The 14,347-nt window shown below is 38.5% G+C and overlaps 1 protein-coding gene across 1 annotated transcript in view; it reads right to left on the bottom strand.

Moving 5' to 3' along the window:
• Positions 1-3,147: 3,147 nt before the first annotated feature.
• Positions 3,148-14,347, bottom strand: part of brinp3a.2 (bone morphogenetic protein/retinoic acid inducible neural-specific 3a, tandem duplicate 2) — a 111,525-nt gene continuing 100,325 nt past the window's right edge. Inside the window, exons 9-10 of the mRNA XM_033965661.2 lie at positions 11,558-11,900; positions 3,148-4,142 (exon numbers count right to left, since the gene is read on the bottom strand). Of these exons, the coding sequence (XP_033821552.2) occupies positions 3,372-4,142; positions 11,558-11,900 (1,114 nt within the window). The 3' untranslated portion in view covers positions 3,148-3,371. The remainder of the gene's footprint in view (positions 4,143-11,557; positions 11,901-14,347) is intronic.

Genomic DNA, 14,347 nt, shown 5'->3' with positions numbered 1-14,347 from the left:
CTAGCGGTGCACGTAAAGTTCATTTTTATTCTCAGCTTTACAACCCACTGCATAACATCGTTGTATATAGAAATGTGCATTAATGAACCATATAATTACTGTATATTCTTGGTTATAAAAAAAAAAAAAGAAAAAAAAAAGATAGAATTAATGAGATTGTGTCCCTCTGTCGTCCAGGTCTGATCCATAGTAAAAGCCAAAAGTAAAATCTGTCAACTGGAGTGAATACGTTTCGCTGCTAATTCAAGCTGCTTCTTCAGTTCTGTACCTATCTGAAGGGAGGAGCTAACTACACTGAAACTGGAAACAGGTGTTGTTTACAGTTTCTGTATGTAGGCTATGTCTATTGAGCCACACTAAGTGTACACTGTGCCTGATTAGCATATATACAACTCTCAGTGGGTGCTTAACACGTCCATTAGCATCCTGGCTAGCTCTATTGTTGATGATATCTAAGGTCCCCATTCCTGTTCAATAAAGGATGGTCTTTCGTAACAAAAATTCCTCTTTAACTCCCCTTTCAAACCATACATTTTTTCTTTTTCTAAGACCTGTACCTTACTCCTCTTGAAAGGAGTGGTTAGTGACTTTGAGATGGAGATGTACGGCGGACTGGGGTCCAGAGTGGCTGTTTAGTTTCTCCAATGTAATGCTCACTGCACTCTTCACTACACTGAATGAAGTGGACCTCTTTGCTTTGTTTATGACTCAGGGTTTTGTCCTTCTGGTTTTGTCCCGTTCACCCAAAGGACAAAACCGAACTCCATTCACTGCGTGGAATGGAGGGCTGCGTGGACTTATTATAGCCTACATGCACCTGTCAGTTGTTGTTGTTGTTAGTATCTCTTCATGAATGTACATTTTGTGTAGTGTATTAGGGTCCATATGTGTAGAGCTGTCATGTCACTCATATGGTTTATAGATAAGCCCTGTTTGTACAAACCAGGGTTATTGTACCAACATAGACACGTATTAATAAACTATTTAGCTCTAGGCTTCATGGTTCAGCATTTATCCATTTAATGTCAGTAAAAATAAATATGCTAATTTGCACTGTGGTGTTATTGATTAAACATTGATATCCACCCCAAGTCTGCTTGCTTACCTGTAAAAGTCTGATATACACAATGGTAATCGTATGTTATGATAGGTTATTACTACATTATTTATATTTTAATGCAATTTGTGGTTAAACATGCAATTTTGAAAGGTAATTATCTCTTTGACAAAGCTGACAGAGATTGTTTGAGAAATAAGAACAAAAACAAATCTAGAAATTAGCCGTGAAGTTTCAAGTTGGACCCGGAAGTGACATCATTATTTAACAACTCTATTGAACTCATGTCCTCCACAGATCCAGGGAATTGAGCCTGAAACCATCTCACAGTCAGATAAAAGTGTCAGTGTAAACCATTCTTCACACATTGCTAGCATAGGTAGTAGATCAATGTCTTGTACTCACCTTTGTGTAATTGTGGAGGAGAATGAGTAGTAACATATGCTGCGGTCTGAGAGTGGAGCCAGCAGTCTGCACTCAGCCCGTGAATCATCTTACTGTTGGAATGCCTTTGACTACACTTACCACACAATATTTAACACAATACAACCAGTAAGCTACAGTTACAAATATTTGAGTGTGATACACATGCATTATTACTGCAAGCAGGGTCACCTCTGCTGACCAGTAACTTTGCCTGTTAGTGTCGCTTGCTAGATAGGTTTAATGCCATACCATGGAGCATTCCAGACAAACTAATAACATCTCCATGAAGAGCAGCCAACCATTCTCCAATAAAGTTACATAGTGCACCTTTAAGGCATAAAGAGGGGGTATTACACTTCAATGGGGTATTCTTTGCAACACATTACATATTTAGATCTCCATGTTCCCTTTATTGTTTTGAAAATGTTATATTTGTGAAAGCAACATATTCAAAAGTTGAATAAGTTCCAGTATTGTTTTTGATGCAATGAGTACAAATTTGCTTTCTCAGACTTTGAATTTTAAATGCTGCTGAATTTCTCACTTTGATTGTTTTTTTAGTTTTTTCGAAATTACAGTAGCTAATGTTTAAGTATTGATTTTCAATTTTTCAATGTGTTTATGTGTTGTGTGTGCATATATATATATATATATATATATATATATATATATATATATATATATATACGCACACATATGTATATATTTAAAAACTCAAAATCAACTTTTGAAAACATATTTTAAAGACCCCGAATTTAACAGCAAAAACTCAAAGAGCAGTTTACATGTGAAAGACAGATACAAGCGCCCAACTGTGTGTGACTCAAGGACAGAGGCAGGCTGTTTCCTGTGAGTGGTGCTTATAGTTTATCAATTAAGTTAATCAACTGATATTTAAAATAAAAACACTTGTTTTTTTTTGTTTTTTTGTGTGAAAAATTCAATGCCATTTAATTAAAATTTTATGAAACAAATTATCTTCCACAGTCCCCTTGCTCCCCCTTCAGAGCTCTATCACAACACAATCAGTGTGCAATCCACTAATGAAACTACTGAACATTGCATCAGGTTTATGAAGTTGTGGTGAACTGTTTTGTATCATGCTTTAGTGCTAAGCTTTGTACAGAATTGCACTGCTAACCGTTAGAAAGGTTCGAATAGTGCCCAGGAGAGATTGCAAATTTACTCAAACATGCATGGATGACATGTAAAACATCTTAAGGAATTTTTTTTTTTTTTTTTGAGGTACAATAAGAAAGCTACAAAAAGAATAGAAATAAGAACCAATTATTGAAAATACATTAGAACCACTGTGTTTAACACAATTACTGGGAACAATTGAAACGTTTCCAGTCTGCCCTGAACTTGTTGCGAAAATATCCTCAGAGAACTCAGTAAATGTTATAACATAATCTTTTAATATCAATTTATCTACAAAATCTGTACTGACACCACTGTATGCAGTTCATCATGGAAAGTGCACTGTCACCGAAGCAAAGGAACATATAAAAATTACAAACAAATAAGACCATACCATCGGCGATCATAAAATGTCCAATCATTCGCCAACGGTACTTTTACTGTAGAAATTAGCAGTCAAAAAACAAGATGGTTCAACTTGATGTCATATTTCTACTACTGTCCTGTATCTGTTCTTGTCAAATATTGCACTGTGCAGTAATCCAAGAGTTCATTCAGGATATATCAGTGAAAAGTGTAGCCACAAAACATAGATTGCAAAAAAATAAACAAAACAGTTGGGTACATTCGTTAGCCGGGTTAGCTTAGCCACAGTCTGCATTGTACAATTGCTTGAAAATGTACACTTTTCGAGGCACGCTTCATACATCCAAGTGTTTTGCATTGTTAAAAACTTTCCAAGCGACTGTTAACTACACAATTTCGTAGTTTCGTAATCCATCGAATTCGGTAAACGCGAGCCGAACGCCTGCAAGGATGTCTCGATGCGCACCACCTCGCTAGGAGTTAGCTTAAGTCTGTGCCGCAAAAGACACGCAAATAGGTCCAACCGTTGCTGCCCGGGTGGCGACAAGCGGTTTATCCGATCTCGTAACTCCAAAAGCTGAAGCATGGCCGTGTCTTGCGATCCTTGCGTGTACGGGTAGTCGAGCTGTAAGATCAAATCTCGTATCGCTTCCGGGTCAAAGTTCATGCTGTAGCCAAACACCTGTATGCTGTTGATTTTCATGTAACCCAAATTCCGCGTGGGCTCCGTAACCTCCATTGGCTCGTAGTACGTATCGTTCCCTTGCGCGTCTTGCGTTTTAATCCGGCTACGCAGATAAATATGAATGGTCTCGAAAAACGTCTTCCACTTATTTCCGAGCGTCAAAGTCCAGTTGTAGCACTCGAAAGGCAGGTCTAGTTTCGTAGCTTGCCAGTCGGGAAATCCATTCTCGTTGACGGGAATGTACCAGCTTTCCGAGTGGCTGCCTCCAAAGGGGTTGATGTAGAGGGTGAGCGCAGGTTCCAGAGTGCTGTTTTTGGTCAGGCAGATCTGCAGAGAGATACCCAGAAGCATGTGCACCATGTTGGACTTGTACTTGTTGCTCTTTAAAGTGAGTAGCATCCTTTTCCTCCACGAAGGGTCGAACCAGCTGTTGAGGCGCATGTCGTTGCTGATGAAGATGGCGTGAACCTACAAGAAAGACATAGAAATAATGTTAAAAGGTACAGTATGAGACTGCACAATTTGGGAAAAACAGCTAACTGCGATTAGATTTGCAATTTGTGTTTTTAAAAAATAGGACTCCAGGTGTATTTACAAAAAAAAAAAGACTGAAATATGGTCTGAAAAACTAATACAAGAATCATATTTCAGGCTATAAGAATAAGACAGGTTATTATTTTGTTTGTGGAGGAAAATATAGTAACTGCAGCCTTTTTGATTTGCTAATTGCATCCATTTAAATTACAATTTTGATCCAGTTGCAGCCCTAGGACAGTATGTAACTCTCTAGAGATGGCAAGTCACCTGTTCAGTTCCATAATTCACACCCATGTCAGTCTACAGGGAAATAAAAAAAAACAAAAAACTCAGTTCTGTTCTATTGACTATACACATGATAAAAGTACAATACTTTGTTGTTCAAAGTTGTTTCAAGGAAATTGCAACATTCCACAGTGATTTTTGAATGCTTGACAGTGCCTTTGTAAGCAGACAGACAGACTGAACCCAAACAACGGAAAAGAAACCTTGCCTCTTTTGTTGATTTAATACAGGTACTTTATTACTACCAAAATATGATTCAGTTTTTATCTCACAACAATCTACAATCATACTAAGGGATTGTATTTTTTTTATAATTCATTGCTTTCTTTCTTTCTTTATTTTAGGAGGCTTAGGATTAATAAACTAGTAAGGTAAGAAGAACCACCATTTAACATTTTAGCCAAATAAATAAATAAAATAATAATAATAATGATGATAATAATAATGATAATAATAATGATAATAATAATAATAATAATAATAATAATACAATTTAAAAAATCCTGACACTGAAATTAAGGCATTCACTTTATTATATGTGCTTTTATTGCACACACAAAAAGGGCTGCCTTAAAAGTGTGAAAAAAACAGAACTACTCCACATTTTTAATTATTTGCAGTGGTCCAAAGTTATTCATAACTTTCCTAAAGCATCCCTAGCTTATCCTTATTATTCACTGAAAGTTCATGAATGCCTTTTAAAACTTTCAGAGACCAGAGCGAAGTTTGCCGTCCCAGTAATGCTAACAACAACTAGCATGCACTTTATAATTAGATGCAGACAGCGCTCTCATTTTGACCCCAAGAGCTGCTCAGAGCAAGGTCACCCTAAATTTAATAACTTTTTATCTTGTAAATAGCGCTGTCATGGTGCTAAAGTTCCAAACTCAATAGGTAGGTTTCATAGCGGTCCATGGGTGTATACTAATCTATTTGTTTTATACAGCTCAAGATCCTAAAGCTATTCAGGAAAAGTTCATTTCTGTCCTTTTTTTAGTATTGATACTTGCTCAAATTAGTATCTAGTTTTAATATCGATTACTATGTGATTTTTCATACTTTTAACAACCCTACACCTGATATTCTGTAACTTTTTGTCTTGTAAACCTACAGTACATTCACTTATTACAGTGAAAACCCAATAGCGCAAATAGAGTGCGGAGTGTGCGTGTAACATTTAAGGAGGCTTGCTCTGCAGCATCTTCAACACTCCACTGGGGACCTGTGTAATCGGCGTCATCTGTGGCCACCTGGAGCGCTGTGCCCACCATCTCAGGAGAGCTGAGACAAATCTGCTCAACCTACGTAATGATGTAATTACACTTTCCAGTAATTTCTCAAAGTACATGTAGGAGTATGTATAGGATAGGAAAAGATTGTAGTCTTGACTGGCCAGGCTAGCGGCTATGGATGCTTGTTACAAAATCTAGCTCAAGATCTGGAAATGGGTCTACTGGCAGGGCACTGTGGTTGTGCATTGCTCCTGGTAGGTTGACCCCAGTGGCACTGAAGGATGGGACAGATGTAGAAGACAAATTTAAGTGCACCTTGACCTAAACATTACTGAATCCTTGTTTAAAGCCGATTTCTACTGTTTTTAGTACATGAAAAACAAAACAGGTTAAATTTAAATGGTTTCTGCTGCAATATCACAGCAGCGGAAATGAGTAAGTGGGTGGGGTAAAAGTTCAAACTAAAACACGCTTCTGCTTAAACCTATGTTCCAACCAGGGCAATAGCAAATAATGTCTAGATAGTGATTTTGAAGCACAATTAGAGCATGGAGTTTATCGTATATCATAAATGCAAACAGATTTGATAAAAACGAAAGAAAATTGGTGAAAAAAATAGAAAAAAACAAGCTATTTACAGTTATATTTTAGAACATTTGTGATGGTCATGCCTCATTTGGAAGCTCAAGAACTCCTGAATTCACTCACTGAGCTACAGAGGCTGCACTAGCACTGATTAATGATTGACGGCATCACAATTGTTATCAGTCAAAGCTATATTTGATTTGACCATGTCTAGCTTGTATCTAGGGGCACAGATACATAGATCATGTTTGTGTAAAATCCAAATATTACATAGAGTTCCTCGCGTTAATTTATTTACAGTCACACGTGCAAATATGTGATATGATCGTTATGGAAAAAATGAAAACAAGTCAATATTACCACTACCAATTCCAAACATCCAGTCCACTTTATAATTTCTATCACATTACTATACAGAACTTCTCTTTTTATAAAACAATCCAGTGTTACTTAAGCATTCCTTTTGTATCTGTCTTCTGTGATCAGCTTTGACACTCTTTGCTTGTTCATCCGTCAGACTTGTCAAAGCGTTCTGATCTGCCCGAGGCCAGAACACTACCCAGTACCTCCATCTCACCCTGATGCGTTGGTTCTGAGCGGAGGAGCTGTTTGTAGCCGTCAGATGCAGACAGCTGGTATCCTCCCCGGACCTCATCGCCTCCTCCAAGACCCTGCCTGGAAACACGGCTCCGGCTTCACTGTTTCTCACCTCCAAGACTTAAAAGTGAGAGTGCACTAAGCCTGAAGTCTGCCTCCTAGCATGCGGTGGTTTTCATTCAGATCGGATCAGTTGCACTCTTACGGATGACTTCAAAGATGCAATGAGTAATGATCACTTTGTATAGGCTGAACCCAGAGAACAGATGTTGCAATGTTGCCAAAGCAAATCTATTGTGCTTGTATCTGCTGTATAGTTATAATCTGACACACATGGATGATTATGTTATATTTTAGAGATTTTAATCCACAATATTCATTTAAAACGACTTAATAAAAGAAACAACTCTGCTAGCATCTGCATTAGACAACAGTGGTGCCCAATGGAAGCTGACGTCACCATAAACCTCAGCACAACAAAGCACCACATTCTAACGACCTCTCCTATAGATAGCTGCAGATCACACGAGTGGGTAGTTGAGTTTTGTACCATTTGTACCAAAATGGCTACACACGATGCTGTCAAATCCTATGTGTACCACCATTTAAGAAAATAAAATTGACGAACAAAGTAAGTACAGAGCAGCGGGTGTGTGCGGTTGGCAGTGAAAACAGGGATTGATCAGCAAAATGGCGTCTTAAAAAAAAAAAAGAGGATAAAAAACACTCAAACATACATGGTTAACTCCAAAAAACAACTTTAACAGGGTAAGTGAGAAGGGGAGATAACAATAACATGGTTAGAAGCTCTGAAAAGACAATTTTGCAGAATAGGTTTGCTTTAGTACTATATATGTTTTACTAATTAAAGCCCCACTGTGTAACATTTCAGCCAAAAACTAGTCTGAAATTATATATTCTTTTATTGCACACTTTCTTCTTTTATTGCTGTGTTTTACCGTCTTAAAGTGAAAAACTTAACTAGTTCATTTTAAGTAGTTTGCAGTGGTCCAAAGTTATTCCTCACTTTCCTACCACATTCCACCCGAACACCTGCATTATTCATTGTGTTGAGTTTATAGACACTTTTTACAACTTTCAGAAGCCAGAGCGGAGTTTTGCCGTCACTTAGCATGCTATCAGAGTACCTGCCTTACTTCCTGGCAGATGATAAAATGCTTTATAATTAGTTGCAGACAGCACAAAGCGGTCTCATTTTGGCCCTAAGAGCTGCTTTCACAATATATCTTGCCATCTCACCCCAACGCGCTGGTTCTGAGCAGAGGAACTGTTTGTATCCATCAGACGTAGACAGCTAGCATCCTCCCCTGACCTCATCGCATCCTCCCGGACTCTACCTAGAAACACGGCATCCGCTTCACTGTTTCTCACTCATTCAGCGGCCCAACACGCACGCGAGCATATGAAAAAAACGCCCATAACTCACGGAAACTATGTGCGGCTCTATTTTCCACTTTATTTATGAAAGTACCGCTCCTCTTGTGACACAGACACGCCCCCTCCTCTCTTTTTCACACAAATAGAAGTTCCACGGAGGGCTGATGGCTTTGGATATGAAGATTTGTTACCAAAATTCAGGGCTATCATTACAATTATTCTCAGTACATTTTACATAGAAAATCGCTCTGGCCAAACCCACGGACAATATTTTTCACCCTTGGCAGCTCTGAAAAAGCCGCTTGCCTCCGAGCCATAAAAGTGAAAGTGCACTGAGCCTTCTGGCGTGCAGTGGTATTCATTCAAATCGGATCAGTTGCATTCTTATAGATGACTGCAACGATATAATGCTTTCATTCGGTATAAGGTTACAAAATATATACTTTAAAAAAAATTGTAAACAGTAACACTGATCTAAAGCAGGTTAATAACAGAAAAGCGTGCATTGACTTGCTGTTCAAAACTGCAGAACTGATAAGCCCTGCCTCTTCATAGTTGCCTGGGGTCCAAAATCCACACTTCTTCAATACTTTACGAAGATGTGAGTCTGCTCACCGGTGAATCTTCCTGTTTTCGGGTGGGATTGACAGGTGGATCAGGGACATGCATGCTTTCAAAGAGAAAATAGTACAAGGGGCTGAACAACAGTGCTGATTGCTTGTTCATGTTTGATTCTTGCTCGAGACGCGATGGGGGGCATTGTGACCAGACTGATATCCCTCTGTATAAATTTTTTTTATTTTTATTTGCCAGCCAGTCTTCATAGTGGTATTTCACTGTAGCGAGTTGTAGATTTTCATTTACATATTTTTATTCATGAGATTTTTTAAGCCTACATGTGTGACCTGGAATATAATAAATAATCCCAAGTAAATTAAAGTGGGTGGAGATAGGGGGGCGATGAAAACAGAAATTTTCAGAGGACTCCAGCCTTGAATGTAATACAGTACACTACAGGATTAGTCATTAATCAATTTGACCCATCCTTCAATGCTACGATGGCAACCGGTGTGCGACCCATCTCCAGATCTTGAGCTGTTTGGTCAGGAGTGGCGCAATTTGGGAATTTTACCTATGGTGCATGTTTTGGGTTGCCCAGAGAAAACCCACCCTGAGAAAAAATAACACATATAAACTTTGCACAGTTGATGTCAGAGTGTTGGTGTCACAGTTCTGCCTGTTTACATGTTTATCCCCAATCCAGCTCCGTTTTCCAGCCTGTCCCAGCCCTTCTTTTCTTACCTCCTTGTTTTCCCTGCAGCTGCCTCTCATTTTGTTAATCAGCCCAGGGTAGTCTATAAATACTGCTTCTGTTCAGTCAGTCCTTGCTAAATTGTTGACTGACCAAGAGCAACACTCAAGCTCTTTTTCTGTAATTCTGAACTTGCATTTGTATCTGTTTGAGTTACCTGTTTATAGGACACTTTCTGTTGTATTTACTAAGACATTTGACTGCGCTGTTTGTGTTGCATTTGAGTCCAGTTCACCTGCATGATAGTTAGCCACACTGTGACCATGCAGCATGATTTATGCAGCCCGATTCATGCATGAGAACATCTGTGATTCAAAATATACATATACGGTAATATAAATTGCAGTTGTGTTGGGGTTTGGCCATGTGTCAAGAGACCAAAGAGTTGCTAGTTAAAGCTGTAGTAGTTCTATGTACTGTGCTTGCTGCCAAATCGTGATGAGATGAGTCTACTGTTGTAATCCCCAATGGAAAAGGAAACTGTCTAAAGTAATTGTTTTGCTATGGTCTATTGATACTTTGAAGCTGATGTCATCAGCATTCTCTGGGGTTGTGATGCTAATGTAGGCACTGGTCTGTCTAAAACTCACTTACTTAAATTAGAACTTAATCTGAACTTTGTTTTAACATAATCTGACCATAAAGAACTACTTAGCTGGATCTACAACAGGTGAGATGATTTTGTACTGTTAAACAAGTCCCTCTCAAATATCTTTACAGTCACAAGCTAGCAAGCATTAGCCAACAGTTTTTTAGTTTGTCACTCTCACCTTTTTTGTTGAAAATCAAACTCCTACACTGGACCATAAATACTCATATTGATCACAGCCTCCTGAAAATGTCTTCTTTCAGTGCATTTTGTTTTTTCTTGACTTTCAGATGATTTCAAAACTTTTCTTGACATAGTTTTCTAATGTGCGCCTTGTGTTACCATGGTAACCGCTGAACATTCTGCCACGATACATACATATGGAACCCCCTAGTATGATGTCACTGCAAAGTATCAATTGGAGCTGACGGCATAATAATGTACACAAAGCATCTAACCAAAGCGACAAATTCACATTCTGCTCCATATAAATTATAATAAACACAGTATTATGCGTTATGTCAGTTTTGCACATTTCATTGCACAAGTGAAGTTTATATTTAAGGATTAAGAGACACAGAGAAAGATGCATTTTGTGTATTGAGCATTGTCTATTGTGAAATTTGTGTTGACAGAATGTGGTCACTGTGACTGCTTTGCTAAAAAAAAACAAAAACCAATGCAGTTTGGTTTCATGGCATATAATTGTTCGTGTGGAAACAACATTATTATCCAATCTGCACTGAAAGATGTTTTATTATTTAATTCAATCATCTTGTTTCCATTGAGTTATATGGGATATTATAACTTCAAAGGCCTCAAAATAGATTTTTATCCCATAGTGACATAAGGCTCAACCCTTAAAGTAGTGCCTGCATACACCAAAGTTTACACTCTTCTGCTTAACAAGAGTTTGAAGAAATGTACAGAGGGATTTTTTGATATCTAATTCAAAGTCTGGTTTATTTAAGTTTAATCTCCAAAAAATTGGACAGAATTGAGATTTAGTTTACTCAAATACTAAATAAGATATACAAAAACCCCTTTGTATATTTTTTTTAGTATCTAATATGATAACAAAATGAAATGTATACCTGGCTCCATCTATTTTTTGTTAGTCAGTTACATTAATATTATTATTATTACAGTTTTCATATAAAAACATTACATGATGAAAAACTTGTTATACTTTTTTTTTTTTTTTTTACATGTAAGTAGACTTTCAAATTGATATTTCTAAATTTAATCTAAAGCTTTTTTTTCTCTTTCCTATTCACCTGCAGTGTCTTGCCTTACACTGAGCTTTTGAAATAATTGAAACATGTGTGGTGAAGGTGTTCAAAATTACCTCCAGTCTACGGTCGGCCCTTTGCAGCAGGTATCCCAGCTCCAGGTCTTGCAGGTCGGTCTCGAAGCCGAGGTAGTTCTCCGTGGAGTCCACCACCATGGGCCTGCAGCCTCCAGGCGTGAGGACGAAGCCCGGGTTACATGTCCCACAGCGGGTGTGGTTATCCGGGGCACACGAGGCACAGGCCGAGCCCTCTCCGATGGTGCAGGGGGCGGGCAGCTGACAGGGCAGGTGCTCTGCCTTACACGTGCAGGTCCGGAGCTCCTCAGAGAAGGTGCCCAGCTGGTTGTTTTCTGAGCAGTAAAGCAGCGACTGCAGGTGGCTCAACCAGTACGACTGAGGCCTGGGGATGCGTGACAGGAGAGAAGGTAACAGGTGAGCTGGGTTCTTAAAGAGGGTGTATTTTACTACTATGGGATATTAACTACTAACACATAACACATAACATATTACAGAGTACAGTAGTGGTAATGCCCAGGAAAGATTGCAAGATTACTCAAACATGCATGGATGACATAAAATATTTTTTTTTAATAATTATTACAAATCTCTTGAGGCATGTTTTTGATGACATAACATGGTAGAAGACTCCAAAAATGTATTTTGCATAATACCCCTCTTTAACAAGTTCAGATACAAGAAACAAAAAAAAATGCTGTTATAGCAAGTGTACACAGAGGAAAACATAAACCTTTTAGAAACATGATGTCCAGGATTTTAGCCCACTTTTTGCACACAGTTGTGCCCACTTTTCCCACCGAGAAATGATAGTTCCAGGGCCCTAGTGCTGAGTGAGGAGGAGTGGCGCCATGTGCAGCCACCACTGGTGCCAATGGAGCACGCGGTGTGCTCTGTGCACTCCACTACATGCTTTTCCTTGTTCATTTAAAGGAACTGTATGTAGCCTGACTCTTAGTTTTAAAAAGTACTACGTTGAACCTGGGTTGCCAGTGCCTTAACCTGCAGATAGAGGATACAAGTTTTTTCTCTTTCTCAGTATATGGACAGGGCATGTCTTATTTGACTCAACCCAAATGAGAGACTCATGTGAGGATCATTCTGCTTTCTGATGAGATAATGCCTGAGAAAAAAATAAAATTTATACAAAAAAACAAAACCCAAACAACTTGACCATCATGCTATACTTGATTTAAACATGTTTACTGGGGACACAGATAGACCACTTTTAAGTTTAAACTCAAAATCTTACAGCTCATTTAAGGTGCACATAGAATCATGGACACAGTGAAAACACCATTGTATAGATTGCTGTATGTGTGAATATCGACAACAAAATATACAAGTACTGCAGACCTTATGGCATGTATATACAGCACAGAGCAGAAGAAGAGCAACGGATACCAAAGATCACCCAGGTGCACTGTTTGTAAAGGGCTATACTGTTGTCTGTGAGGAAGCATGGTAAAGCCTAAAGTTTGCTTTATAGACTTGACAAGCCTCTCAAAGCACTAGACTGTAGTCATTATTCACACAGTCCACACTCGGTGGTAAGCTACTTCCTTAACATTTCAATTCAGTGCCATTCCGACCACCACCACAGTGGCTGAGGACAAACACTCTCGCTTCACACTAAGAAGGTATCAACATTTTTTTAAGTACTCAAAAAACAGCCTGAGCTTAAGTTTTTGCTTGTTTGGCATTAGCAGTATAGTTAGCCGCGTTTATTATATAACTTATTTTAGCCACATTACCTACGTCAGAGAAAATGAATTCACCGGAAAGCAATGTCTGCAAACAACAGTGCATTTGAAACTTAATTAGCCCAGAGAGTAATGCCCTTTGCAAGGCGATGGGGAGTTAAAAGCACACTCTAATAGTCTTCATAATTCCAGTGATGGCTGCAGCCGGGCCCCGAGGAATAAGAAAATGAAGAGTACAAGTGTTAATGAGAAAACAGCGTTACAGAAAGGCTTCCGGGCTTTTCACATTTTCAGGATTATCTTTACCAAGTCCGACTGACAATTATCTCAACAGCACCAGTTTGAAGCAATTCCACACACCCCCTCTGTGGAGTGGATATGTACGGAAGCCCTGCAGGGACATGCTTTAGTCTAATAAGGCAAGTGAAAGTAATTTGAATGGTGATTTTGTTTTAAAGCAGGGGTCTCAAACTCTATTGGACCAGAAACCGAAATGACAAAATTAGTGTTTGTCAGGGGCCGGATCTATTATTCATATTATATAATAATATTGTGTTATTTTATAGGCTACACTTTACCATTGTATATTACTTTACCATTATATAGTACTAATAAAGCAAGACAGAGGCCCTCATGGGGTTAAGAAAACAAAAGGCCCTTTAATAAAACTAATATTCATGATTTATTCCAGGTGTTTAAGCAATATTTATAAATGCTAGTGTCTCTGTCTTGTTTTCAATTTGCCATTATTATTATTTTTTTTCAACCAGAGCACCAGGGTAAATCTTTCCCACTGCAAAAACACTTTGAGTGTTTGAGTAGATATTAAGTACCTGTGATGTACAATGCAATGTTCTTTTTGTGCAGCCATTGTAGCCACTCATTCAGGTCATGATGCTCCTCCACCTGTTTCTAAAGCTTCAGTTCTCACACGTGTCTTCTGTCTGTTTCTTGTTTGAAGTAAGTTGACAGTGTTTCTCTGTAGAAACACTGCTCCTCTTACTCCGTCTCACTGTCTGTTTCCTGCTGCTGCAGCAGGGGAGGGGTTGAGTCAGTGCTATACACAGCAATGCATAACTGTAGCTCAAATTGTCTTATGCATTTTATCAGCGAGCCACTATTAATAGAA

Source organism: Periophthalmus magnuspinnatus, chromosome 4 (genome assembly GCF_009829125.3).
Source record: "Periophthalmus magnuspinnatus isolate fPerMag1 chromosome 4, fPerMag1.2.pri, whole genome shotgun sequence".
In the NCBI taxonomy this organism is placed as follows: domain Eukaryota; kingdom Metazoa; phylum Chordata; class Actinopteri; order Gobiiformes; family Gobiidae; genus Periophthalmus; species Periophthalmus magnuspinnatus.
The sequence above is the reverse complement of the archived record's forward strand: the minus strand, read 5'-3'. Positions and strand labels throughout refer to the sequence as shown.